The sequence below is a fragment of the Eretmochelys imbricata genome, chromosome 2 (genome assembly GCF_965152235.1).
Source record: "Eretmochelys imbricata isolate rEreImb1 chromosome 2, rEreImb1.hap1, whole genome shotgun sequence".
NCBI lineage: Eukaryota > Metazoa > Chordata > Testudines > Cheloniidae > Eretmochelys > Eretmochelys imbricata.
The window spans coordinates 24,361,704-24,388,927 of record NC_135573.1 but is presented as its reverse complement, the minus strand read 5'-3'; the positions used below and the strand labels follow the sequence as shown (position 1 = coordinate 24,388,927).

The 27,224-nt window shown below is 38.9% G+C and overlaps 2 protein-coding genes across 7 annotated transcripts in view; one reads left to right on the top strand and one right to left on the bottom strand.

The window, feature by feature from the left end:
• Positions 1 to 13,278, top strand: part of MTBP (MDM2 binding protein) — a 62,866-nt gene extending 49,588 nt beyond the window's left edge. For 4 of the 6 annotated variants that reach the window (XM_077809851.1, XM_077809847.1, XM_077809852.1 and 1 more), the window contains 6 exons: positions 1,776 to 1,871; positions 3,940 to 4,206; positions 5,477 to 5,726; positions 8,527 to 8,640; positions 11,196 to 11,261; positions 12,902 to 13,278. In XM_077809851.1, coding sequence (XP_077665977.1) covers positions 1,776 to 1,871; positions 3,940 to 4,206; positions 5,477 to 5,726; positions 8,527 to 8,640; positions 11,196 to 11,261; positions 12,902 to 12,937 — 829 coding nt within the window. In that variant the 3' untranslated portion in view covers positions 12,938 to 13,278. Of the gene's footprint in view, positions 1 to 1,775; positions 1,872 to 3,939; positions 4,207 to 5,476; positions 5,727 to 6,258; positions 6,501 to 8,526; positions 8,641 to 11,195; positions 11,262 to 12,901 lie in introns of those variants that run through there. The other 2 variants (XM_077809850.1, XM_077809849.1) reach the window with 2 other exon arrangements.
• A 5,384-nt stretch (positions 13,279 to 18,662) lies between these two features.
• SNTB1 (syntrophin beta 1) overlaps positions 18,663 to 27,224 on the bottom strand; it is a 177,869-nt gene continuing 169,307 nt past the window's right edge. The window contains exons 7-8 of the mRNA XM_077809846.1: positions 26,008 to 26,198; positions 18,663 to 21,566 (exon numbers count right to left, since the gene is read on the bottom strand). Of these exons, the coding sequence (XP_077665972.1) occupies positions 21,474 to 21,566; positions 26,008 to 26,198 (284 nt within the window). The 3' untranslated portion in view covers positions 18,663 to 21,473. The remainder of the gene's footprint in view (positions 21,567 to 26,007; positions 26,199 to 27,224) is intronic.

Here is a 27,224-nt window from a genome sequence, read left to right as displayed (position 1 = left end):
TCTCTGATGTACACTGTGGTTTCTTTGTTGTGCCTTTTTAGCTCATGGATTCTTTCAGCTTGAGCTTCCAGCTGATGCCCTAATTCAGCTTCATTTGTTCTTCTCATTGTTCCTTTGGCATGGAAGAGGGACTTAAGCACAGGTCCTGTGGGAGACTAAGAACAGTTGCCATTGAAACATCATCTCTGAATCTTGCTAAGGATAGGGCTGTGTGGAAAACAGTTTCTGGACTGATAGCTGTGATTGTCCCTCCCTTGCTAAATTTATATTTTTGGCCATGTCAGCAAATGTTTTGATTCCAGTTTTCTTGACTGGGCTGAAGAAGTTACATGTCCCATCAGAATCATTTGCGTTGCTCAGAAATCACTCTGCTTGTTCTTCACCAACATCTACTATTTTCAGTAGAGACTCTTGTACATCTGATGTTACATGCAGTCCCGTAGATAAGTTGATAAGCCCCTCTGGATGTGATTCAGAATCAAATGGGTTTTTCATGTTGTTGATGACATGCTTGGTAAGAACTGTAACATTCATCCCTCTTCATTGCAGAGGCAAGGATTGGCTTGTGGATTTTGTCTTCAGTACTTCTTGCTAGTCCACTTCTTTCTTTCATAGCTTTGGATATTCACTCAGGAGATGGCTTATGAGGGTCCTCTGACAGGGGTAATCTGAAGAAGGAACTTAAGTCATCCATATGATTTGTGGATGTTGCTCTGGTGACTGAGCCTGATGAACATGTGGTTTTGTATAATGCCACTTCAGTCCTTCGGTCAGAAATAGCCACAGTGAAATCCTCAGAATATTATCCAAAGCCCGGTGATTGTAGTATACAGAGGTCAGCTACTTTTGTGCTCCAGTTGATACACGAGTTTGTCCTTTGGTTGACAAGTACAGAGAAATATAATTCAGCCAGCAATAATGTCATCCTTCAGAAGACATTCAAAGAAGGTGCCTCTCAATTGCAGAGTGCGTAGTATTTAACAGTTCCAAAATTATCACACCGTTGCACATAAGCCTTGCTGCAGAGCTGCACCATGAGTTTGGGGCTCACAGTTCAGTTGATATAGTACACTATCATGGATTCTGCATCAGTTATGATGAGCTGCAACATGACTCTGACTAGTTTTTACCGTTTAAGTTAATTTCAGCACCTTAATATGGTGGTGATTGGTCAAAGCTACAAAATGACAACATATTAAAAGATATTTGTATTGGTTTTGCGTGGTCAAACATATTTTTTCAGAAATGCTGAAGCTATTTAGTCTGAGGCAAAAATGGAAAATATCAACATTTTGCAATATACTAATGTGAAATGTTTTCACATTGCATATTCTTAATGAGGAAGTATCTCACAAGTCATTATAATAGTTTCCTGTATTTTCAATTGATATTTGCATACCAGCAGATGAGTTTCATACTTGAAGGTTGTGCATTGGTAGCAGTAGGTTGCCTGTCCAGAGTTTGTACTGCATTAGAAGGTAGATATAAATGTACATGAATTCCTAACGTAATTCTTTTCCATTTGTAAGCTTTTGTATGTACAGTGTAGCATCTAGTCTGCCCAGAAGAAGGTTTTAATTTGTAGTTGCCTGTGCTTTCAGTACTAACTTTTGAAATAGCTTTTTAATTTAGTGACTCTTACGCACAGGTCAGTTACAGTGAGATCGCAATACACAGCTTCGTATTGGGCTTCAATCAAAGTGCTCACTAAACCAAATGGCAATTTAGATACTAACGTATAGATCTAATTTAAAATACATACTCTTTTCTTTTAGTGAAAATGCTTTTCTTCTGACACCAGAGCTTACTCCACTGAAGCTGGGAGGTCTGTCTTTTGAAAAAGCAGCTGGGTGCCATTATCATGGGCTTGAGTAAGTTTCCTTGCACTGCTTGATGTGATTGTTTTCTCAACACTGTCATCTAGCATAAAACCCAAGTTATAGGTGGGACCCACTTTATGCAACCTGGATACTATTTATAGAGAAGTAGATTTACAAATATGTTTCGGACATTTACTAAATGGTTTTAGTCCTGAACATAACATGTTTTTGGTTCCCTCCACACCCCACCCCAAAAAAACCAGAAACCCACAACCTCTTCTGTTTTCTTTACCCTCACTTTCTGGACTGGTATCAAGTGCTATACTCCTGTCTCCTTGATGATCATGAAGAATGTGACTTTGGCATTGTCTATACACACACAAGTTGTACTGCTTTAACTTTACTGCATCTATATTCAGGCCTGTAGCTTCTGAGGGAGATGCTTCATTTGCATAGTTAAATGTCTAAATTAAAATATGGTTTTACTTCAGATCAAATCATAGATATTTTCAGCTGAATAGTCATGAGATATGTTTATAACAATATTTTTAATGTAAATGAAATTTGTGGTAAAGATTGCTGTATGTATCTATATAATATTCCAGGAATGTCAGTGTGTGTGTCACTCTGAAGTTTAGCATGTCTGTTGAATCAGTATGAAACGACAGAAACAGCTGCAAGCATGGTTGAAAGCTCTTCTTGTTCAGAACATTACCAGGTTGAATCATCACAGTCTGTTACTGTCCAATTTTAAATTCTCAGCCATGTTGACTTTACAGATTACACCTGTGTGGTGTACAGCTACAGTAAGGATCTGTGCCATGCCAAGTGTTCTTGGCAATTTGGTTGAATTAGCTATGAGAACACATCACCCTTCCTCTACAGATTATTTGCATGCAAAAATTTCACACACAAGTCAACACAACCACCCACACAACAAAACAAACTGCACACACAATGACTCCAAACACACACAGCCCTGCATCTCAGCACAAAACCCCATTTTTTGTTTTTTTGTTTTTTTGTTTTTTTACACATGTGACTTTATACATCTCTTAGGAAGAATAAACATCCTAAAATACAGGAAAGGGCTGAGCAATAAACCATCAGTTTTGCATCCTAATCTGATGACAAATTTCAGTGATTTAGCACTATAGATTTATGTGGTATAATTTTATCACTCGTATAGGCACTTTATGGATGTCTTCAAGAAGAGCACTTGAGGTGTGGGTGAGAGGAGGAGAAAGAATAACGTGGACCTAGTTAACAGAGTGATGGGCTCCCTAGACATTCCTGAGATAGAGTAGATAGAAATAGACTTTCATAAAAGTCTGAAAGCTCACTTAAAATACTGTAGTTTTGGAGGAGGTGAGTAAAAAGGGTTTGAGGAAAGGAACTGAAGTATACTGCTCAGGTTGTGTTGCCAATTTTGCTTGAACATGATTTTTCTTGCCCCTAATCTTAATCCTTGCACTCTGAAAAAGAGTACCTGATGTGGGTGAAGATGGTTTCTCTATGAGATCTATACTATATAGATTCTAATACAATCCTTCTTGTATCTGAAAGTCACGTAGCCTAATGCATTACTAGAATGCAAATGTCTGTCACGTGGCAGGAAGCTTTCAATAAAATATAAAGCAAAGGGATTGATAACTTTAAATATTTAACAAGAGCCTGATCATATTTATAAGAGAAACACGCTCTATTGTCAACATCCCAGTATGTGCTAGAGGGAGAAACAAGACTTCCATAATGCCAAATCCTGCATTCAGTAATTCAAGTAAACTTTCTGTTGACTTGAACGGAAATTTTACCTTAGAGAGAACCGAGTAAGGATAGTGGGATTTGGCCCCTATTAAATATGTAACCCAACTTCATCTTGTTGACTTGAATGTAGCAGAATCCATGAGAGTGTCTCTCATGTAAGCTAGTTTGTTAGGTCATTCAACGCAGTTGTCAAGGGCAACCTAGCAGTTCAAGTAAAGAGGCACTGCAGACATTTCCATAGTTAAACTTAAGCATGGTTATTCAGTTTTTCTAATGGGAAAAAATTCCCCAGCTCTGTTACAATGGTCACTGGTTTTGTGTTTTTTTTTTTTTTTTCCTATTTCAATTTTAGATACTGTCTAGATAACAGAAAAGCTTTAGAGAGAGATGTGAAATTTGCTGAACTTCAGACTCGTCTAATTCGCTATGAAACGCAGACTACGTGTACTAAAGAGTGCTGTCCTGTACCATGTGTCTTGAGCCCTCTTCCATCTCCTGCAGTTTTGTCAGAGCCTGGAAGTGTCCCAGATGGGGAATCTTTACAAAGTGAACTCAGAACAGAAGCATCAAGGCTAAAACGCAGATCAAAAGACTTTGATTGCTTTCATTCCAACAAGAGGTAATGCACTAAGTAAAATTTAAAAAATTAAGATTTCTTTTAAAGCATCTATCTATTTAAATGTTTAATCCCTCTTCTATCAATTTGCTATTTCTCAAGTGTGACCTCCCATTGACTATATTAGATGCATTAAAACCATAAACCTAAGGCATTTTAATTTAAGAAATTGAGGGCTGCATCCTGCAAGGTGCTGAGTGCCTCTTGAGAGGTGCCAAAATGCGCTTAGTAGCCACTGAAATTGTTATTTGTTTTGAAATAGCACTGAGCACATTGTGCACATTGTGCTGGTGACTGTACAAACCTGGAATAATACAGACCACGGCCAATAGAGTTCACAGTTTAAGTAGAGAAGACCCACTGAAGTTCCAGTTCACCCAGCCCTGACCCTCTCCTCATTCAAATCCTTTAAAAACCCTGTTTTTTAGAATGCCCCACAAGAAGCATTTTTATATCATTTGCATCAATGTAAAATCATCAGCGAGTGCATATGCCGCAGCTGAACAATTGTGTGATCTTATTACTGTAATTCTTCCCATCCTGTCTTCCCAATTGTTAGTTACACTCTTGTTGTCGCACACCTGCTCTTCAAGCAGGGATTGTGTCCAGTGGGGATTTTAATATACTTCCTCAGCACAGACGCTGCCAGATTCTGGTGTTCTGTATAAATAGTAAGAAGTGGAATTGTGGTTGTTCTCCATTTCACTGGATTGAGCCCGTACCTTAGGAGTTTCAAGCATTCTCTTCTTGACCCTGTCTTGGTCTAGATTCATGAGAAGAATAAAACACTGGACTTGGTGACTTGGCAGGCCTATTCGTCTTCATTTTTACTGGCTTAACAGGGAGAGGCTCCACATGGGAGAATGTGTCAAACAAGGATGTTTTTTCAATTGGGATGGGGGCAGAGGGAAGAAATTCCTGCAGTTTTTGTGTCCACCTTTAATTTGCATGCGTCTCCTCTGTCCTCCTCTGTAATTTGTTCCAAACTCTGGTTTTTCTGTAGCATCTGCTATACAAAAGACTCCTTCACTCTGTTCTGGTTTAACTGTTGGAGAACAAATCATTAGTAGGTAAGGGAAGAGAGTCTTCCTCACTTAGTAGGGGAAAGAAATTCTGTTAATAGTTTGTCACTGCTCACCATTTTCAGCCTCCATTTGTTTGAATGTACTGCATATCTTTAATATTTTAAGCAGTTATAGTAGCCATTTATAGTTGAGACAAAACCAGCAAGACGATAAACACTTATCTGATTTTTTAAATTTTTTTCCTCCAGACTAATAAAAACTGAAAGCACAGATTCTCTCCTGTCTCAGGCAAGCGGAAGTAGTGTGGGTCACCATTCAATAGGTGTCATAAGACAACAGCCAGGCAGATCATTGTCTCTAAAATCTGCGTCTGTTAAGCAGCCTAGTGGTCAGACCAACAAAGTAACTGCAGAGGCTGGCCCAGCAAGTCAGAGATGTGTGCAAGAGTCAGAAACTTCAAAGCCAGTTAAGGAATCAAGATCTCAGAAACATATACGGGTAAATATATCTATATATTTATATTTGTCTCCCCCTGCCCCCCTGATACCTGCCCCTTCCCAAAAGATAAGATTCCCCATTTTTAGCCTGTTTCAAAACATGGGACCAGTCCCCAAATCTTTATTATTTAGTTCTGCTCAAGGGAAATTTGTAGAAATCAAGAGAAGTTTTGCATAAGTAAGGCTTGCAGGACTGTCAGAAAAGAACTTAGTACACACAGTAGAGTGCCCAAGAAACAAAGAAAGAGAAAGAGACAAACAGCAATAGATAACAGATGTGAAAAAGGGGAAATAGAAATGAATATAAATTAGAAGTTATGAAATATAGAAACTTGATAAGGGAAGCCAGATATCGGGGAAGGGTCCATGGTTGGCAGAGTTAAGAACAATAACAAGATTTTGGGGTGGGGAATATCAGGAACAAAAATCCTAGCAATGATATAGGCCAGTTACTAGAAGGAGATGGTGTTACTGTTAAAGATGGAGAAAAGGAAGAAGTGTTCAATAAATATTTCTGTTCTGTATTTGGAAAGAAGCAGGATGATGTGCTTGTATCTAAAGCCATCTGGAAATGGAAAGCTGTTCCTGTGAAAAAATTTTACTCTGGAAAAAAAATTTTTTTTCATCCCAAATGGCAATGAAAAGTTAAAAACATGGAATTTTTCATAGAAAGGGATTTCCAGGAAAATTCCATCTTGGAAGAACCAAAATGTAGCCTTTTGGCTTTCTGCCTGCAGAAAATGAAATTGACAAGCCTTCCCAGCTGACTGCTGAAGGGTGAGCACCCCATTTTTCCATCGCTTTCCCTACCTCTTAGTTGCCAGAGAGATAACTAGGCTGCCAAGGATGTGGGGCAGGAAGAGAGCTGGGGCGCTCAGCCTCCTTGCCTCCCTCAAATCTGTTTGCCAGAAGGGAAGCTGGGCAGGCAAAGTACTGAGGTGCTGAAAGAGTGCTAATGTACCAGTATTCAAAATCAGCAATGGATGACCTGGATAACTATAGGCTGGTTAGCTTGAAGTCAATCCAAGGCAAGTAAATGGAAAACCTGGTATGGAATTCAATACATAAAAAATAAAGGATGGGGGTATTATTAAGGCCAGTCAGCATGGTTTTAGGGAAAATAGGTCTTAATGGACAAACCAGATTTCATTCTTTGATGAAATTGCAAGGTTAGTTGATAAAGGTAATAACAGTGTAATATACTTGGACTTCTGTAAGGTGTTTCACTTACTACCACTCAACATTCTAATTTAAAAATGAACACTATACAATATGAATAGAGCCCACATTAAATGCATTAAGAACAAGCTAACTGAAGGAGCTCACAGTAGTCATCAGTGGGGAAACCTCATCAAATGGGGGTGTCTGTCTCCAGTGGGTTTCACAGGGATTAGTCTAAGTCTCAACATTACTCAGCTTTTGCATTAATGACTTGAAACTATATATAAAATCAATGCTGTTAAAATTTGCTTAGTAAACTGGGCCCATTCAATCAAAATGTGTTTTAATACAACCAAATGCAAAGTTCTGCATCTACAAACAAGGAATGCAGGCCTATGGAATAGGGGACCATATCCTATACATCAGTGACTCCAAAAAGGATCTGAGTGTCATAGTGGACAGGCTTATGCTCAAATAAATGTTAATCTCTTAAGGTGCCACAAGTACTCCTGTTCTTTTTGCAGATACAGACTAACACGGCTGCTACTCTGAAACCTGAACTCCCAGTGTGATGTTGTGTCAAAAGAGCTAATGCTGTCCTTGGATGTATGAACAGGGGAGTAGCAAATAGGAGTAGGAAGGTGATTTTATCTTGGGATTGGTGAGATAGATACTAGAATACTGTGTACAGGTCTGGTGTCCCCGTTTTAAGAAACGTGTTGAAAAAGTGGGGAAGAGGCCAAAAAGAGCCAAGAAAATTATTTGAGAGCTGGAGAAAATGACATACATTGAGAAACTTAAAGAGGTCAATATGTCTAGCTTGTCAAAAAGCAGACTGAAAGACCTGATTACAGCACGTAAGTATTGTCATGAAGAGAAAATATTGGCTACTAAAGGGCTTTTTAATCTGGCAGAGAAAGGCAAGAACCAGTGGATGGAAACTGAAGCCAGTCCGATTCAAATTAGAAATAAGACACAGATGTTCAACAGTGAGGGTGGTCAGTTATTGGAACAAACTAATGGGAAGTGGTGGATTCTTCATATCTTGTTGTCAAGACTGGATGCCTTTCTGAAACACAAGTTGTTGGGCTCCACACAGGGGTAACTGTGTGAAACTTAATGGCCTGTGATGTACAGGGGGTGAGACTAGAAGATTTAATAGTCCCTTCTGGCCTTAAACCCTATGAATCTGTGAAAAATATGAAAATGAGGATTTTCCATTACCCTCATGGATATGTGAAGCAGGAAAATACAATATATATCACTTTATTTTAAATAATGCCTAGCAGCTATACATAGTGTTCCATCTTCAAAGCACTATGTAAATGTTAATTAATCCTCAGCACTCAGGTGAAGTAGGTATTCTCTTCATTTTTCAGATGAAGGAAATGGAAACTGTTAAATAACTTTGCCCTAAGCTGCAAAATGAACTAGTGGCAGAGTCAAGGCTAGAACTGAAGATTTCCAGTCTCCCCGTCCCATACTCAGTTCAAGTCACCAAGCTGCCTCCCTAAAATTAATCTTTGGGGCAGAAGGGCAAGAAGTTATGTATGGGTTTATTCTTTAAAAGTGGGCTATTGGAAAGCTTGTCATGGTGATAATTGATCCTAATTCCTAAGTGTGCCTGTGTTGTCTCCAAGATGCTGACAGAAGTGGTTGCTAAAACACTTAAGAAACACGGCATTGCAGAGAACCACAAATGCTTTGCATCATGCAGCCAGCGTCTGTTTGAGATATCCAAGTTCTATTTAAAGGTACTTTTTTTTTTTTCCCCCTCTTGCTCCCACAATTGTACATAGTTACTCCACCAAAACTATATCCAGGATTAACACGTTTAAAGGGATATGATGATTGAGATCGACAGCTCCAAATATTATACTTTTTGAAAAATATATTTTTAGCTCTATTTGCATCCTGTTTGCTGAAAACTTATAAAAGGGAAATTGCTCTACACGACCATGTGATGGAGGATCCAGAGCTAAGTTTGTCTGTTGTTGGACACATGAATGCATGTTTTGTGCTTCCAAGATGCAGGGCAAGCAAAATTATAAAACTGAACAAGAATCCGATCACCCTGCATGTAACTGGTAAATCTGATTCTCTGAGGTCCAGACTTCACAGTATCCCTATTTCCTAGTGACTGTGTTGAGAAAATAAAATGTTAGCTGTCAACAAGTGTAAATCAACAGAGCTGGAGTTACTGTTGTAAATCACAGCCACTGGTTGTAAATCACAATCACCCATGACCATCTGTTGTTTCTATTCTACACAAGAAAGGTTAGCAAGGCTTGCTCTTCGTAATTCATCTGCCCTCTCCAACAAGACAAGTGAACTGGGCCAAATATTGACCTGTTCTAAGATATGGAAATTTCAGTGATGTAAATTAGGCCCATTTTCCCAGTGTGTAATTGGGTGCCTGTGGTAAAGTAGAGTAACTTGTACTGAGTTAATGTTGTGTAGGAGTAACATATCTTGAGGAGACAGAACAATGAGATAGAGCAAGAAAAACAACCAAGAAGATGATGTAGGACCCCTTCTGTCACCTCTATGTATACATTGCACATGCTTTGCACACCTGTTTGGGCATTTAATGGATGCAGATTACCCTACCAACTTACATCAATCTGATGTGTAAATGCACTGCTATTTATACCTGTTGAACATGCCCGTACCTTCAAAAGTAGTCTTATCAATGCCTTATATTGCGCTGCAGTTATTTTGTACTTTATATTTGGATTCCCTCAATGGATAACAGGGCCGATCATCAGTCTGGAGACAAGTAAAGATGCTGTTTTATCATCAGAAGCCCTCTCTTGACTTGACTTGCAGTAATAATCAGTCTGTCTCTAGCACTTTATGTATTTTTCTTTCCCTTTTTAGAATCTAATCTAAACACTGATTGCAGAGGTTTCAAAAACTTGCCCTCACTTATACAAAGCTTTAGGAGACCATTATGTTTCACTTGTGACAATGAAGAGCACATTCATTGTTCTGGACAAAGCCCATTGATTACAAGGTGAAGAGGGAGATGTCAATAAACTTCATGCTGAGTCTGTAATCTTCACTTCTTGCTGTAATGTCCTTCCTTTCTCAACCGTTCCAAAGCTATTGGCTGAAAAGGAAGAGAATTTGTGCGAGTAGCTGGAACTGTAGATTCCATGGCATTGCTCAGCAAAGTGCCTGTGAACTTTCTGTAGAACTCCACGGCAATCCAACACTTTTCACCAGGCAGCCTTCTGTTTTCAGTTACCCTCAGTTTTCAGAAGTAATTGGGATAAAATTTTCAAAAGTGCCTAAGTGACTTTCAAAGTCAGTGTGGTTTAGGCTCCTAGATTACATAGGCACTTTTGAAAATGTTACCCTAGAGGTTTAGGGAACAGAGTAGTAAGGGGCAAATTCTATCCTTAACCAACAGCCTGGATGACTGTTGGACTATGGACTGTTGGACTATAGACTATGGAGAGGTGGCGGGCTGTAGACTGTGGAGAGGTGATGGATGGGGTATAGGGTCCTCTCCTTTTCACACAGGACACTGAAGGGAGGAGTAGCTGCTGGACCTATGTAATTGTAAATCTGATGGCCTTACCCCTTAAAAAGCCCATTTGAATGCAGAGAGTTATGTTTCACTTGTGAAACGTGCTTGGGTCCGCTGAATTCTTCCCCACATCTGCAGTAGAGCCACACGAGTGCTGTGGCATTGTGTGTTTGCCACTGGGGGTGAGGCCATATTCTCCCCTTAAAGGGTGTAGGAAATGTACAAGTGTAGTTCTCTTTTCCCCTTTCTACTACATTCCTACCTGCTTGCTACATGCCATCTGGGAGGGGTCAGACTCCAAAATAGAAAAGGTGGTGGTTTTCCTTTCCGGGACTGATCTCTCTCACAATTTCACCTCCTCTGGTCATATTTATTTTGGAGCTCTGCCCTTTGTTACAAGAGTGCAGTAAAAGTGCCTCGTTATAGTTATATGTTCAGTCAGGGCCTGTAAGAATTTTGAACAGCATATAGAGCATCTCTGTAGCTTTGAAAGCGTTCAGGGGACAGGCTAAATCCCAAAACTTGAGTGACAAATTTAGATGGCCTTTGGTAACTGCAGAGTGAGGCACAACCCATTGTTAATGGATTAGGAGAGAGGGTAGTCTCAGAAAAGAAATATGTAATCAAGTTTTCCAATTAGGGAGCCCTAGGAGATCCTCAATCAGGGAAAGTCCCTACAGGTAACTTTAATGTTAGCATCAGCTCCAGCGGAGGTATATGTATGTTCAAGTCTGTCTGGCAGCAATTCTATCAAATGATGTGTTCTCTGTTTAGGATCTGAAAACTTCCAGGGGACTGTTTGATGAAATGAAGAAAACAGCAAACAGTAATGCTAAACAGGTAACCCTATTCCTGTATGTTCTGGAAATGTGTTCCTCAAATGCTGCTGTGGGAAATCTACTGCCGTTGCGTCTTGGAATGTGGGTTGGTACATGGCTTTAATGGGTGAACAGAGGAGACCATCTGTTGTGTTCTCTATGTTCTCTAGTTTGTATTGTGAGAGTTCTTTTGAGGTTAGTTCCCTCAGTGCAAAATTCCAGTTGAAGATGTTGACTTGCTATGAAAATTGTTTTAATAAGGGTGGCCACTGTCAAAGAGAGAAATTTGAAATAAGGGAAAAGACTCAAAACTCTCTTTCACATTAGTGAGAAAAATGTGTACATGAGCTTCTGTTTCTCAGAGGACTCTCTGCACTAATGGATTATTAGGGGGACCATTATGTTATAAAAGGAAATACAGTTGTTCTAAAGGAAGAATTATAGAAATGGTAAATCCAAGCTCTGGGAATAATTATAAATAGAAATCTGAGAGAATGGTGACTGTGCTCATTTGGGTGTCAGGAATTTGTTAGTCTTTAAGGTGCCACAAGTAGTCCTCGTTCTTTGTAGGAAGATTCATGTGAATTTTAAGATGGGGAAAGTACTTGGAGAAAAAATACTCCTATCCAGAAATGTATCAGTGCATTGAGTCAGATCCTGGATACCTCATTAAATAAACTTTGTAATGATGATCAGCACTGTGGAATTTTGCCATTTTTGCTCTCTATACTGTAAAATAAAATGTAAGGATTTGGTTGGTTCATTCCCATAGCAAAACCCGTGCTGAAGGAGGGGCTAACTGAGTGGAAAACTGCAAGATCTCACCATGGAGTTTCTCCATGATTATTCTACGAGCGCAGTGTTTGCCCCACCCTATCGTCCTCTAGGATAAATCCACCCCCAAGCACACAGATTGTAAAGGATAGGTGGTAAGCCAGGGATACTCATGCATAGTACTCCTGCACCTCCATACCAGCTCTGACTTCTAGCAGTAGTCTACACGCTAATGCTCCTAAACTCATCTGTGAGGAAAAGGGGAGGTATTCTCTCCATTTTCCCAGACTGGGAAATAGATCTCATTGTAAGACAATGATGGAACCAGGCATTAGAATTCAGGATTTTCTGTCTGCTAGACCATGCTGTCTTTCCTGCTCTGCAACAACAATTTACAGGGCCTTTTAGTGGGCCAGAATCTCTCTAATAGACCAGTATGGACTTATGCTCAGCCACCCAGTTTGAGGAATAGCAACCGCTACAGATGCAGGTCCAGCAATGAAACAAAACATTTGTTCTTCAGTTTATAAAGCAGGAAATTATTCAAAAGGATAACACTGGATATTTAGAATTGAGGGTGTACTTTGTTACCAGTGCACGGAGAGATTGGAGTATAGTATGTCAACTTTTGAGCCTAAAAAAGTGACCTTTTTAAATGCAAGAAATTATTTAGGAGTGAAAAATTCAAACAGTTGTATGTTAATGACTGTATCTGCTTCATATACTGAACACATTGACTTCTTTTTGGTGAAAACATTGCCTATTAAAACTTCTGTCACAGTAAACTTTTTGGTTATACTTGCTCAATCTCTAATATTGCAGAAGTTTGGTTTTTGTTCTTGAAATTAAACCAACTTTGAAAATCTGATTTCTCCTTTATTTGTATAGGTGATTGAATGGGTTTTGGAAAAGGCTAACAAGTAATGATGATGAATCATTACATATGAATGGAGTTTACACCCTCTTCTCCAACTTCATAGAGAAAGCACAGTGCATTACAACAAAAGTATAAAGCCAGGTAATGGGAACAAAAAAAAAAAGAACTTAAAACTTGGTTCATAGGCTTAATTCCCAAATCCAATACTGTATTGTGGCCTTTAGATATTTTATATTGAGTTTTTATTAAAAAAAAATCTGTAATGAACATTGCATTTTATACTATATGCCTATTTAATTATCTAAAGGACTATGACTTAGATTTTCAGAAACATTTTTATATGTGTTGTACAGATTTTATTTTAGATGTAATAAAAAAATCCAAATTTGATTGTAGTAACAAGACTATTTTATTTCTTCTTTTTTCACAGTCTTTAAGAAAAGACAGTTGTTCCATATATGACTACTTTTTTGTTCTTCATATAAGTTAACTGGAAAGGTTTACAATGCAATAAAACTCCTTTCACATTTTATAATTTAACTAGCTATAATTCCTTATTGTTCTACAGATTAATATAATTATGGTTAGGGTTGAAGGCACAGTAACCTCTCCACTCTTAAGGTAAAACATAAAGGATGTTGGTTTTGAATGAACCCAAAACCAAACATGCCATTTACAGCAGTTTTTTTATGGTTTTGATTTTTATTTATTTATTTATTTTTTAAAGCAGACACAGCTTTCCATAGAATTTGCCCTGCAAAGCAATAATAAAAAAAAGGAACCTTCAGTAAAATGGCTTGTAAAATCTTAGTACAAGCACCCTTAATCTGGATTATGTCTTTTAATCTCATGGGTTTCCAGTATCAGTTCTCATTTCATATGGTTCTCTTGTAACAATTTGATATTTTAAACCTATTCCTAGAATCCCTTTGATGAGATGCATTTTCACACTGTAAAAAAACGAGTCCTAAAGTACCATTGATCTAAAGAGAGCTGTGAAATTGAGAGCAGTGGCTTCCTAAACAGAACAAGAACCATTTTATCTGAAAATGGAGGAGACTGACCAGGGCTGCTTTAAAGTGGCACTGTCTGATTTACAAATAAAAGAAAAGAAAATCCTGACCTATGTTACAAACACCTTTAAATTAAAAGTTCCTTACACCAGTATAGTTATTCGTGTAGGGAAGGGGAATGGGTGCTATCAGTCCTAGGTATCTTTACACTGATAAAACTGAATCCACAGTAGGGGATGTGGCACTTGTAACTATTTTGGAATTCAGATCACTCCCCTAATGGGAATAGTTGTATTGGTACAAAACCTGTAGAGCAGGCTTTCCAGCAAAAAGCTACACTGGTCTAGGTACATCCATACCATATAGAGTGTACCCACTGTAGGGTCTTTGTACTGCCTTAACTATACTGGTAGAAAAGCAGCACAATTTCTCTGTGTAGACAAGCTCTAAGGAGTTGGTATCCAGTTGGCACTGAGGGGTTTAATTCCGGTAGGCTCCTTTTGAAAACCCAGGCTTAAATCATTTAAAGTAGATGGCAAACTCTGAGCTGAAGAAGGGAGTGGGGGGGGTTGTTTGTACAGTGCCTGCTATCATGGGTCTTTAGGTGCTACCATGATGTACGCAGTAATAATGGGTTTCAGAGTAGCAGCCGTGTTAGTCTGTATCCGCAAAAAGAAAAGGAGTACTTGTGGCACCTTAGAGACTAACCAATTTATTTGAGCATAAGCTTTCGTGAGCTACATCCGATGAAGTGAGCTGTAGCTCACTAAAGCTTATGCTCAAATAAATTGGTTAGTCTCTGAGGTCCCACAAGTCCTGTTCTTTTTACAGTAAAAATGGTAATACTACTTTTCAGTGTAGACAACAGAAATAAACTAGTCAATTTCACCTTTGTTACATCTTCGGGTTAATTTCACTGTCAGGTTCTGATGTGTTAACACAACGCTACAATTTTGAGTTTCAAACGCTGTTTAAACATTTTTCATTTTTTTCTTTTAAACATTACATGGAAATATTTTTACTGTTTCCAACTTTCATAAAATTTCTATTCTATGAGCTGAAATTAAATCGTAGGCCAAATTTAACCTGACATTCTCTCCTCAAATACCCAATAAGTTTTTTAGCAAAAATCTTGATGGGAACAGGATGTTAACCTCCCATAAGAAGGTAGGTCTTCACTTACACTCGTAGGGTTATAATGAAATAAAACTATAAACATAACATTTGGGTTAGTGGCCTGAAAGGTTTTAGTGATTCTTATTCTGAACTGGGAATGCTAAAGTCTTAAAATGTAACACTGTGTCTGTTCATTTAAATTAAAAAATGCATGTACAGAACTGCTGAGTTATATTTGTGACCATATGGCTTATTTATTCTACTACCCTATTCACATTTTACTTTTCTGTTTTTACCCTGTTACGATGTCGGCTATAAAACAGAAATAAAGTTTCTAGGTATACTTTAATGAGACTTGCTTAAATTAACAGTCCAATTTTAAGAGTATAAGTACTTTGTGCTACTGTGATCTATCAAGTTAGTTATTTCTTTATACGCTAAAGAACCCTTGAATGCAGATGTGCATGTTTTTTTAATGTTTGATGAATGTATAAAGATTTTGCATCTGGAAGTTTCATTATGTTTAAATTTAAATTAGCAATCTGAATTTGAAAACTAACACTGCACTTACTCTTGAACAAACCTTAATTTTATAATGTAGCTTTTGGAAGCTGCATTTCCTACTTAATACTAGAAGTTTTCTTGCTGATACTGTTTATAGCTGAAAATGTAAACTCATTTTGTACATAGCAAATTAGAAAATTGGATTCATTATGCAGGAGTTAACCTGCAGGTAGTGGGGCCAAATTTCTACACTTTGTAAAATGGCTGAGGCTTGCTACAATGAGCAAGCACAACCTTATTAATGAAACTGATTCCTAACCTTATACTGCATGAAACGAATGCAGTACTTAGTTGCAGGAGGGCTTGTATAAATTAGGTGTAATAGTCACTCTTCTCTCTGCATGTGGTGTGTCCGTAGTCAGTACTGGAACTGGCTACTCACTTATAACTCTCAGCAAGTGAAACTCATTGGTTAGAGACACACTGTGCTAATAACCACCACGGTATCCAAGCAGTCTGAAATGGGGGGGTGGTGTGCCAGAGTGTATACTCGTCCCATTTAGCTCCACCATTAAACTAACTCAGGCTGTAACAACATTATGCATTTATATAAAGTAGTGCCTTCCATACTTTATAAACTTGCATTAATATGGCCTCAAAATGACTCTGTGGAACAAATTATGATATCCCCAGTTTTTGAATTTGGAAGCTAAGACTGCTAGATCATCCTTTTTCTAAACAGAGCTGATCCTGTCCCATTTAAGTCAGTGGGAGGAGTGGGTCATATGTGACTAGTCTTGTGCCTACCTTGAAGCAGTGTGTTTATAACTTTCGTTGCTTGCTTCCCTACTTGTGCAAGTCAGGATGTGGTACAAGTCTTATTCTACCAATGTGCAGTTCCTTCCCACTCTCTCTCTTCATGCTGCATGGGAGGGGGGGGGAGCAATGGTGTGAGTGCACAGAGGAAAGAGTTTACTTCCTACAGTGCTTGAGTACCTGGAACACAGTTTTCCCACTTAAATATGTTTTAACCCTGTGCAAAAATTGCCTCAGAGGCAGGAACTATTCAGTTCTGGTCTGGCAGTCGTTTTTCAGTTACCTTACCTATATTTATTGTACATAAACACAGGATTTGTAACTGGACTAAAATACAGTTATGGCTTTTCAGTTTTGACGTGGAAAAACTCGTCCACTTTGAGGAAATGGTGTAATCCTTGTTATTTTATAAGTATCTAACATGCTGCACGGTTCAATTTCGTTATCTTAAGATTTTGCACTGGGTAATCAGCTGGTGCACTCTAAAAAGTCAATCTTGCGGATATTTTTTAGCAGTTAACTTAGACATTATCATGGATAATGCTGTTGATCATAAATTTCCCTTTGAATTCAAGAACTTCCATACTGAATACAATTTTCAGGTTACCTTTTATGTGATTGTTTTTCCCCTGCTGGCGAAATACTGCCTCAGGGCTGTTTCATCACTCTGGCATTTATATGAAAGCACAGCTTATCTGTTCATTATTTTTCTGACTTCTAAGCAAAAAGATGGTAATATTGTGGCGGCATGTACATCTTTAGGGGCTGATTCTGCTTTCGGTGAAGTCAATGGCAAAGTTTCAATTGATTTTCTTTTTTTTTTTAAAAAGGGAGCAAGATTGAGCCATTGAAATGCCATCAGAATGGATATCATTTTAAAGTATAGTACAAGGGGCCTGATCCTGTCATCCAAATCAGGCAACTAGGCCCAGAAAAATGACAAGTCGTGAAAACAAACATAACTCCATGTCCTCCAAGAAATAGGAATATTTGCTTTCATGTGGAGAGAGCAAGCAGTAGTTTCATTTGTTGACTAATGTTGTGTGGCAGTGGTTTACTTGGCAATCCATAAAAATGCTTTTCATGATTTAACAGCGGCCACTTAAAAAAAATACTAGTTACTTTTAAGTACAAAGCATCCATCTACATTCAAAAGACCTTTTGAAGTGAGCAGCTCCTGCCAATTCATCCTCCTACAGTAAAATTGACTTTTATTTCTTTCTGTGGGATTGCAAGGAGAGAACTATTAGATATTTGCATGATCTTGACGTTCTTCCTTCGTGTACATACTGCGTTTTCCAAGGAGCAGAAGGTCTTATAAAAGAATCAGTATGTTTCCCTAACAGATCAGATCAGTTTTATTTTCTGTGATATACAATGTAGATGGTAGTACTTTTCTGGTAACATCTTCTGTATAGATGTTCTATTCTTGCTAATATTAGTGATATTTCTATACAGGTTTTACAATTTCAAGAATGTTCTATTTAGAGTTAAAGTTAATTATTCACAAATAATATTTTAATAAAAGTCCCCTCCTTCTCTTTAAGTGTCTGCATGGGAAGCCTGTTCTAAACTAGACTGAACACTTTCTCTCTGAAACCACAATCTAGTTAGTTAAATGAGCAGGCTTTATAGACAAGATACATTGGTTTTTTTTATTTAAGGCATTATTTATGAATTTGAATAGTGAGAGGAAACCAAATCTTCTTTCCCCAGCCACTTTTTTGATGAAAAATGAAGTGTTCAAAGGCAGTGATTTGTCTACTCTCACTACACTACTGTTACCACCAGGCAGATACACGCTTCAGGAACTGTGTTGGGGAAAACAAAGTGAATTTAGTGCTTGGAAAAGGTGCTGGAAAGATACCTCATAGGCACGGCAGGTTTCCCCACTCAGCTGCATACATGCCTTCAGTGACCCCCAGGTAGTAGAGTTGCCTTTTCCTTTCTGTCCTTGGTGATCAGAGAGACTGCCAACAGAGATGCATATCAGGATGTGGTTATTTGTCCACTAGGAACTGGACTGAGACCCTCAGCTCACTTCACAGGCCACCAGACGCACTGCTGACACCATTAATAATGGTGTATTTTCTCTCCCATTTAAAATCATGTCTAAAGAACATTGTCCTCACTATAACTATAATGCACTTTTAAGCCAGCGAAGAAGTGTTTTTCCACCTACTTACATTTTATGAATTAAGTGTAATGTTCCCTGAGACCAGAAATGGTGTAAATACTGAATTCTCAATAGCCTATTGTACAAATTAAGCTCACCTCACAAAAATCAAATAAATGACTTTTATTAAATATATTTTCCCTCTAAAATATAAACTATACTCATATAAATGTGGAGTAGGCCCATCTTTTGTCAACCCCATCCAAATATGAATCACTCCAAAATCTGTAAATGATGAAGAAATAACACTTGTAATTACCATAATTTTTAATTTGTCTATAAATATATAATATGAACTTTCTTTGCAAACTATTTAGTTATTCACTTATACTTCATATAGTACTGAGCACCTCAGATTACATACTGTGTAATTTAATTATTGATACTAATATGAATTCTGATTATTTACAATGAACATACATGTTTATATAACATTCCAGTGACTTTAAGTGTTAAAGAAATAAAGACATAGTGCAGTATAATTTACATATGTATTGACTCTTATCCATAGTACACAAGCTGCTGCTTGAATCTCTCAAATTTCTATAGGAACAGAGGTCCAAATACATAAACATTTTGTACTTGGACAAAAAACACTTTGCATTGCGTGAGCTAGAAGGTTTCAGGGGAGATGCCTCCTGTGTTAAATTCACAAACCTTGGCATTTACTTTTTGATACATTTTGCATAGGCTTTTACTGAAATATGATTCTATGATCAAAGGCCCAACCCTATACTTGCCCCCCTGAAAGTCTATGCAGTCTAAAATCATGCATACCTAAACCAGAAGAAATCAAAGATCTACCAGAGATAACTGCATGAATGGAAAATAATAGCAAATTATTTAACTTTTGTTTTTTTTTTGGGGGGGGGGGAATAAAATAAGTTTTAATTCCCTATTGTAAGTGGAATTAAGTGCCATTAAGGTAGAAATGAAAGTTACTAGATAGGCAAATTACTTTGAAGATAACTACATTTATGTACTGTTCCAAAATTACCTCTTTCTCGGGTATAACGTTTTGCAAGTACAGTGCAGTGTTTGTGAATTCAGCCCAGCAGCTCTTTAGAAATTTAAAATGAGTATTTTTCTATTACTAATTAACACATGTATGGAAACCACCATAAATCAAGCCTTTATGTATGTGGAAACAGATCTGACTTATTTACTGGGCTCAAGACCTCAACTGAAAACAATTAAAATGGAATCACTGTTTTATTATTTATTATATTAATGTGATTTGTTTTCTTTGCCAATTGAGTGACATCTAAATTAAAACGTAGCTTACTTGTAAAGTTTAAAAAGCAATACAAATCATTGCAATGCTACAGCTGAACTTCTGCAAGCAATCACATTCATGACTTCTGCTTGTTTCTAAAAGCCTGGCTTTCAAAATGTGGCTTTAGTGTCAACACATTACGAATATCTATTTCAAAGAGTTAATTCTGTTTGCAGCTTAAATGTGGTATAAATTCTACGTGATCAACAGTTTTTCATTCCACTCCTACTAAATTCTCAGGCCACTTTCTGTATCTCAAATGCATTTTTAAACGAATTATTACAGAGCTACACATGTTTCTTAATGAAATCTATTTCCATTTAACTGATTTAGCAGCAGGGCATACTACTAGGTCACAATGTTAAGTGAGGCACCATAACTTGCCTTGTGGGTAAAATTTCCAAAGCTCTTCAGTCCGATTTTGAAGAGTGACTGGGTGCCCCTGACCTTCAGTGGGACTTAGGCTCTTAAAGTTAGGTTAGTTCTTTTAAAAAGTTTACCCTGTTTGCTCATAAGTTAAGGACACTTGAACAGGCCCCTTTGTGCTCTCTTGTGGTTACCCGGCTATACAACAAAAGTCCTATGATTACTGCTGCTTTGGTGCCCCTTACAGGAATGTGCACATATGTTCATTACATAAGGACCATTAGAAAATGCCCCGGATGCTCTGAACTGGGTGCTGGGCTGTTCACTAAGGAGCTCTTGGTTGCTTTAGAGCAGAGGTTCTCAACTGGGGGTACGCCAAAATAAACCAGAGAGCAGGGCTGGTGTCAGACTCAGTGGAGCCCAGGGCAAAAAAGTGAACCCGAGCAACTTAGCTTCATGGGACCCCTTGTGGCGTGGGGCACCAGGCAATTGCCCTGCTTGCTACCCTCTAATGCTGGCCGTGGCTTTTAATCTAGCGCATATGAGAAAAACGGTTTTGGGGGCACAGGTGGGCTGGGGAGTTGTTACAGCATGTTGTAGGGGGGAAGGGGACAGCCTCAGACAGAAAAAGATTGAGAACTCCTGCTTTAGAGTACCCTACTGGAGTACATGCACACACAAAACATACCTGCCGGGGCGTTAAAGCAGCTGCCTCTCATGACTCCTTCTTATGGAACAGCAAGATATTTAAACAGCACATCAACTGGGATTAAAGTAATATTTTACTGATTTTTTTTTTAATCTTCGTAAAGCCACCACTTCACGTAGTATCAAAAAAGAGAAACAAATATCAAGCCTTATTCTGAATCACGACTGATAAGTGCCCAGTCTTGCATCTGCTTAGCCCTTACTTACTCTATATAAACAAATACTTTGAAATAGGCACGATTTATGATTTTGAAATGCTTACACATACAGTACTATACTCATTTCCACTGTACAGTATGTGGTTTTAAATGACTAACATTGTAAAATTCCATTTTTGCCATTGTTTACAATGAGCTATGTTATTGTCTCCTGCAACTGACAGTGACTGAAACGACTGTTCTGAGTCTAAAATCTGTTGGGTTTTTTCGGTGTGTGCCTCCTTTGTCGTTGATCAAAATGAAGGCTGGGCCTTGGAGAATCACCAGAGCTGAAGTCCTTGCATTGAACTCCAATCTTTTGTACATTGCTAGCAGCTACAGGTGTCTTCTATTGATTGTACTGCAGATTAGCATGACAGTTTCATTTTTCTTTTAGGAAACCGATGTAATTTATGCCACCAAACCAAGTCTTGTAATCTTAGCTGAAAGGAAGGAATGAATGATGAACACAATTGGCTTTGGACAAGAATGAAGGTCCAGTTGCTGAAATTAGAAAAGAGATGGAGTTAGTGGTGGTTCAGGTCACAAAGTACTGACAAAACTAGCCGTCATTTGCCGATTATTTACTTGATCTATTATCTGCTAATAGTTTTAAAGCAATCAGATAAAAACCAGCACTTTGTCATGTACATCACACTGCATCTTATTTTTCTACAGTTTGTCTTGTTACTCAGGTCATTAAGAGTAATCAATGACCCTGCCACTGTCCAAAAAATCCTAGAGCTGCAGAGTTTGCTTTCTGATGAGTCTCGAAACTGAACACGGTAGGTTCCTGTAGGGCTGGCTTAGCTGATGTGAGCAGGCCCAACTTAAGATAAGACGTGTCTGAACAAGTAATTGCTGAAACTACTAACTATTGTGAATACATTTTTGTAAATAAGAGAAGCAAAAACTAACTAAACTAACTATTGTGGATCTGTTTAGAATAGATAAAGTATACAGAAAATCCCTGAACTGATAAGCTTGCTTTAGAGAGATAAGATGGGTGAGGTAATATCTTTTACTGGACCAACTTCTGTTGGTGATAGAGACAAGTTTTCCAGCTTACACAGAGTTCTTCTTCAGGTTCTGGGAAACACCTGAAGAGGAGCTCTGTGTAAGTCTGAAAGCTTGTCTCTCTCACCAACAGAAGTTGGTCCAGTAAAAGGTATTACCTCACCCACCTTGTCTCTCTAATATCCTGGGGCCAACACTGCATCCAAGCTTGCCTTACGCAATCTGAAAAGCAATTGGTCTTTAATGCAAGAAGTATAGATGCTAGGGGCTAGGGAAGATGTATACAAACTTTATGGTGTACAACATGAATTGGAATTGTGGTTGCCCCCTGTAAATAAATCACCGGTTCTCGGGCCAGCCCGGGCAAAGAGCTGTTGCATGTCTAACACAATAATCTGAGTGACAGGCTGGAGTCGAACTGAGTTTTTTGGATCCCAGAGAAGTGGATGAAGTGTCCTCCCAGAACTGGATGAGGGGTTCTGGATAAACCCAGCAGAAAGGTCTCAGGGAATCCTAACACTTCTGTTTAGAGGGTGGAATTAGTTTAACCCCTGAAATTTTCCAACAGGTTCAAGTTCCAGCTGTTAAAGGGAGCCTCACACAGGAGAGGGGAAGGTTAGGGGGCACAGTTTGGATTGTGAAAGAGAGGCTGAGTGCCTGAGGTTTGGAGGCTGGAGCAATTCAAGCAGTCAGTCTGTGTTCACTAACTGAGAACACTGTCTGAGACTGGTTAATGCATTGAACCATGGCCTCAAGACTCAGTTTGAGATAGCGGTTTGAAATGGCATACTTTTACACAGCTTTAGCGAACTGAGTGAAATTGACTCCCCACAGCACATCCAAAAATGCCTTTCAACATTAAGGCGGCAAATAACCTGAATTTTTCTTTTTTTTGAAAAACTGCCTTAATTCTATTTTCTTTTGTTTAATGTGTTCTGCTTTGCAAGTGCAAAAAATAAAATCGGCACACGTCTGAGCCTGATGGCAGAGCAACAGCAGAAACGGTGCAACGTGTTTACAGGCTTTTCTGAGGGAAGTATCTGACTAGATTTGCAGAACATTTCAACTATCTCCCCCATGCTTCTGTTTGAACTTCCTGATGTAGGCGTGCACACAAAACCGATTCTGAGTGATAGAGCAATAAAAAATTCTGGACTGAGTTTAGAAGCCGTAAGAATGGTGGGATCGAGTGAATAATTCAGCTCAGAGATTAGGATGTTTCAGCATCTCAGTGAAAATAAAACAAGAAGCTGCCTGTCGTAGACAAACTGTCTTAAGAACAATTTGCAAATATTCAGTGTACAATTTGACTTCAGCTTTATACGAACACCAACATGCTCCAGGCAGCTGCCTTTTCAGGTCCACAAGTAGGTGCCTACAATGGATTTCACTATATATAGAATATAATTTCTAAATGTCACATGCATCTAAAAGAGGCATCGATAGACAGATAGGTATGTCACTTTCCATTAAGGGTTTGTTCTTACTCTTTTTGACACTATTAGCAGAACTCAACTCCAGTATGAGTAGTCTGGGTCTCTGAAATACTTGTTCACTGCACACGTTGTCATTGTGCATTTATATCACAGACCTTCTTATCCTAGCAGCTATAGATGGACCAGTCCAGATGCACCATCTTTTAACTAGCCAATGGGGTAAAGATGGCAACTGGCTGTTCTAGAGGGCCAGTGCCTCAACAACTGCCAGTCAAGCCAGTTTCCAGAAGGAAAATAGATTCTTCACCTCGCCTCCTGCAACAGCAGAGGGAATGTTTTGTATCCCATTGATCGCACTATAGCAACTATGGCTGTTCTGTTTTCGATGCTAGACCTCATTCTACATAGAATAAACATATAAATTAATGTACAGTACAAGGTGTCATCACCAGGTAGTAGGCAAGAGCATGACAGTCAAATCTTCTATTATAGAATCCCACTGTTAATACAGGGCTAGCTCCACACAAGGATTTAGGCACCTAACTGCCACTTCAGGAACTGAAGTCAAAATTTAGAACCTCAAAACCCTCACGTAGCTGCTCATTAACCCTGTAGGTGCCTAAACTCTCTAGACACCTACATTTCCACCAATAAAGTCTTCTAAGCCCCTAAATATTTGCCGCTGGGCATGTACACAATCACCTCAGTCCTGATGCCCCGGCACCTAACTCATGCCTATAACCTGTCAAGATCCTCAGATGAGGTCTTCCCCCAGCTAACTCACTGTGGGATCTGCTAAGGTCAGCATGCTCAGAGGCTAACTAACCAATCAGCCCCCACACAATGGTGGTAGGATTACCGCTGTCTATATGAAACCTTTAGCCCGGTGGTTAGGCTGCTCCCCCAGGAGCCCTGGGGTCATTTGTTCCCTCTGTCTGATTTGGAGCATGAATGTGAACTTGGGTCTCCCAGCTCTCAGCAGAGTGCCCTAACCACTGGGCTATGGGGTATTTGGGGTAGGACTGTCTCAGTCTCTCCTTTTGAAACTATCCCAATTTGTATAGGAAACAGGGATTGGAACTTGGATCTTCCACATCCTGGCAATTGTGCTAACAGCTGGGCTCCTGGCAGGGGTGGGGACAGAAGTGGGGGTTCTCTTGTTTTTTTTGTGAGAAAGAGCTGACCTGGCTTAGGTTCCCAACGCCAGGAGAGAGTTCATGGCTGTGAACCTTGAATGAAGAACCATGAACCCTGCCTAAGCCCTACCCCTCTCTTCAGTATTTCCTGTTAGCTAGCTGAGGCAGCTCCCTGCTCAGCCTGCTGGCTTTTGTGAATCCCATTCCTGGGCAGCTAACTCTCCATATGTCTTACATACAGAGCCTGGGCACCTAACTCAGGGCTGTGGATTCCACTAGGTGGAAGGGTATCTAAGGGTTAGGTGCTACAGTGCTGAGCCAAAGTCCTTTTTGTGGATCTAGCCCACAGTCTCTATCCTTGAAATGAGACTATGTTTTGTTCTGCACTTTCTTGAAGCTGATATGGTTCTTTGCGTCTGATGTAAGGATTTCATAAAGCCAGGAATAGTGGCACTATATTTTAATGGCCATTTATTTCCACTCTTTGTTCTACATTCAAATAATGGGAACAGTGTGTTTCTACAGAAAATGACTTTCCAAACCATTCTCTCCCACTGCTGCAGGTCAATGGCGTTAAAGTGCAACATCATAGCCTGATCCTTTTAGGTACTCAGCACCTTCAATTTACAGTAACTTAACTAGGAGTAGCAAGCACCTAGCAAGACTGGAGACATAGGACAGAATTTTCAAAAGAACTTAGCACCACAGTTGTGGCCAGATCTTCATAAGTGCTTAAAGTCCATTTAGGCACCAAAATAAGTGGCCAGGTTTTCAAAAGTGCACAACAGATTGGTGGCTGAGGTTTTTTTGAAAATCTGGCCATAAGTGTCACTGTGGGTGCTGAGCATGTTTGAAAATCAGTCCTTTAGTTAACAAGTGTTTGCATTTTTCATAAGTGTTTACAGATTGATGCATACAAATGCAAAAACTCTGGAGTGTCTGACCACCATGGAACCCAATTTGTCCCTAAATACAGGAAATCATTCTTCCCTCCTTGCATGGTTTTACCATTTTATCCCTACCCCATTTTTATTTTATTGACTCTTTCTAAGGACAGGTCCATGTAATCGTGATAAAGCCAATTTCCTTATAAATTTTAATAGCTATCAGTCATTATTACTTTAGGAGTTCAACAGTGCACGGAACAATTTACCATGTACCAAGAAATCATGGCACCCATACGTGTATATTTAACCTATGTTAGCTGGCTTGTAAGTGCCTGCCCCAAACCACGAACTCAAGGACAGGCAGCTCCATTGAGCATACTGTCATGCTAATCATGCAAAGAATAATTGCTTGTAATAGTTGCATGCATAAATGGTCACCTGCATTCCCATAGCTAAATGCAGTACTTACAAATTCTCCATCTTTGCCTCCGAAGTCTAAATAAAGCATCCTAATGCCATCATCTGAAGACATTTTTAGTTTTTCATAGGGACACTGTGCAATTGTTTTGGACAAGGCACCATCTTGTGGTTCAGCTGTGAGAGAGAATCCATGTTCATAATGGATGGTCAAACGGCACTCCTGGTTTTTGTAGGTGCAAGCTGAATATGAAAAACAAAATTGAGATTATGAAACCCCTGCCCTTAAGAAGCTTATATTTGTAAAATACCATTCACATCTATGGTGACTTATTATCCACTCTACTTACAACATTAACAAGGAAACTACCTTTTAAAGGAAACAGAGTCACCCTGTCTACGTCCACATTTTGACCTGCTTTAAACCTCTTCCAAATTCTATTTAACTAAAAAGAAACCAACATTCTTTTATAGACAGAAACTCAAGCCACTTTTCTGAAACAGAGTTAAAGTAGTGTGGGTATGAGATTGGTGATTGGAGATGAGTAGCTAAAGAACTAGACGGTGTGGATTTGAATGTCGGATTTTATGTGTTTTTATTCTGTATTCCAGAGGCACTATTCCTTAATTGGCTTTCACTGAGTTTCCTTTAACATATATAGTTGTGTGTGTTTTATACATAATAGACACACACACACATAGTACCAATTCCCATGGAAATTCTAGTAGGTTTCACTAGAGTCCTTTCACAGGATTCTCTTGGTTTCTGCTGGTCTGTGATGTCTACAAAAGGATGAGTTGCCCTGGCTCTGTTCCAAAATTTGATTGCCAACTGGAACCAGTTAACTTTCAACTGAATTTCCATCAGGCATATGTAAAGCCCTTCCTCATCCTTTGCTCTTGCTCAGGGATAGAGAGTGGGTGAAATTAGTTGTTCCTTCTGATCTGTTTACTGCTGTTCTTGTGCTCAGCAGGGCAAGGCTATTGGTTACCTCCACAATGCCACTCATTGACTGTTTATAGGTATACTTACCTGAATGATTGACTCCTTGCTCAAGAGGAGTGCAGTCTTTACCTTCATCTGCCTGGAGTTCTACTTGGAAATAAGCCTCTCATGTACCTGTAGGGTACTATGCCTTCCCCTGACCTCCAATATGAGATCAGTTGCTCCATACTCTGTTCCTAACTATTCAAAGATAGCTACATGTTCTAGTTTGAAGTCCTCTCTGCAATCCTCTCCATAAGTGTTTCAAATGGGTTTGTTTTATG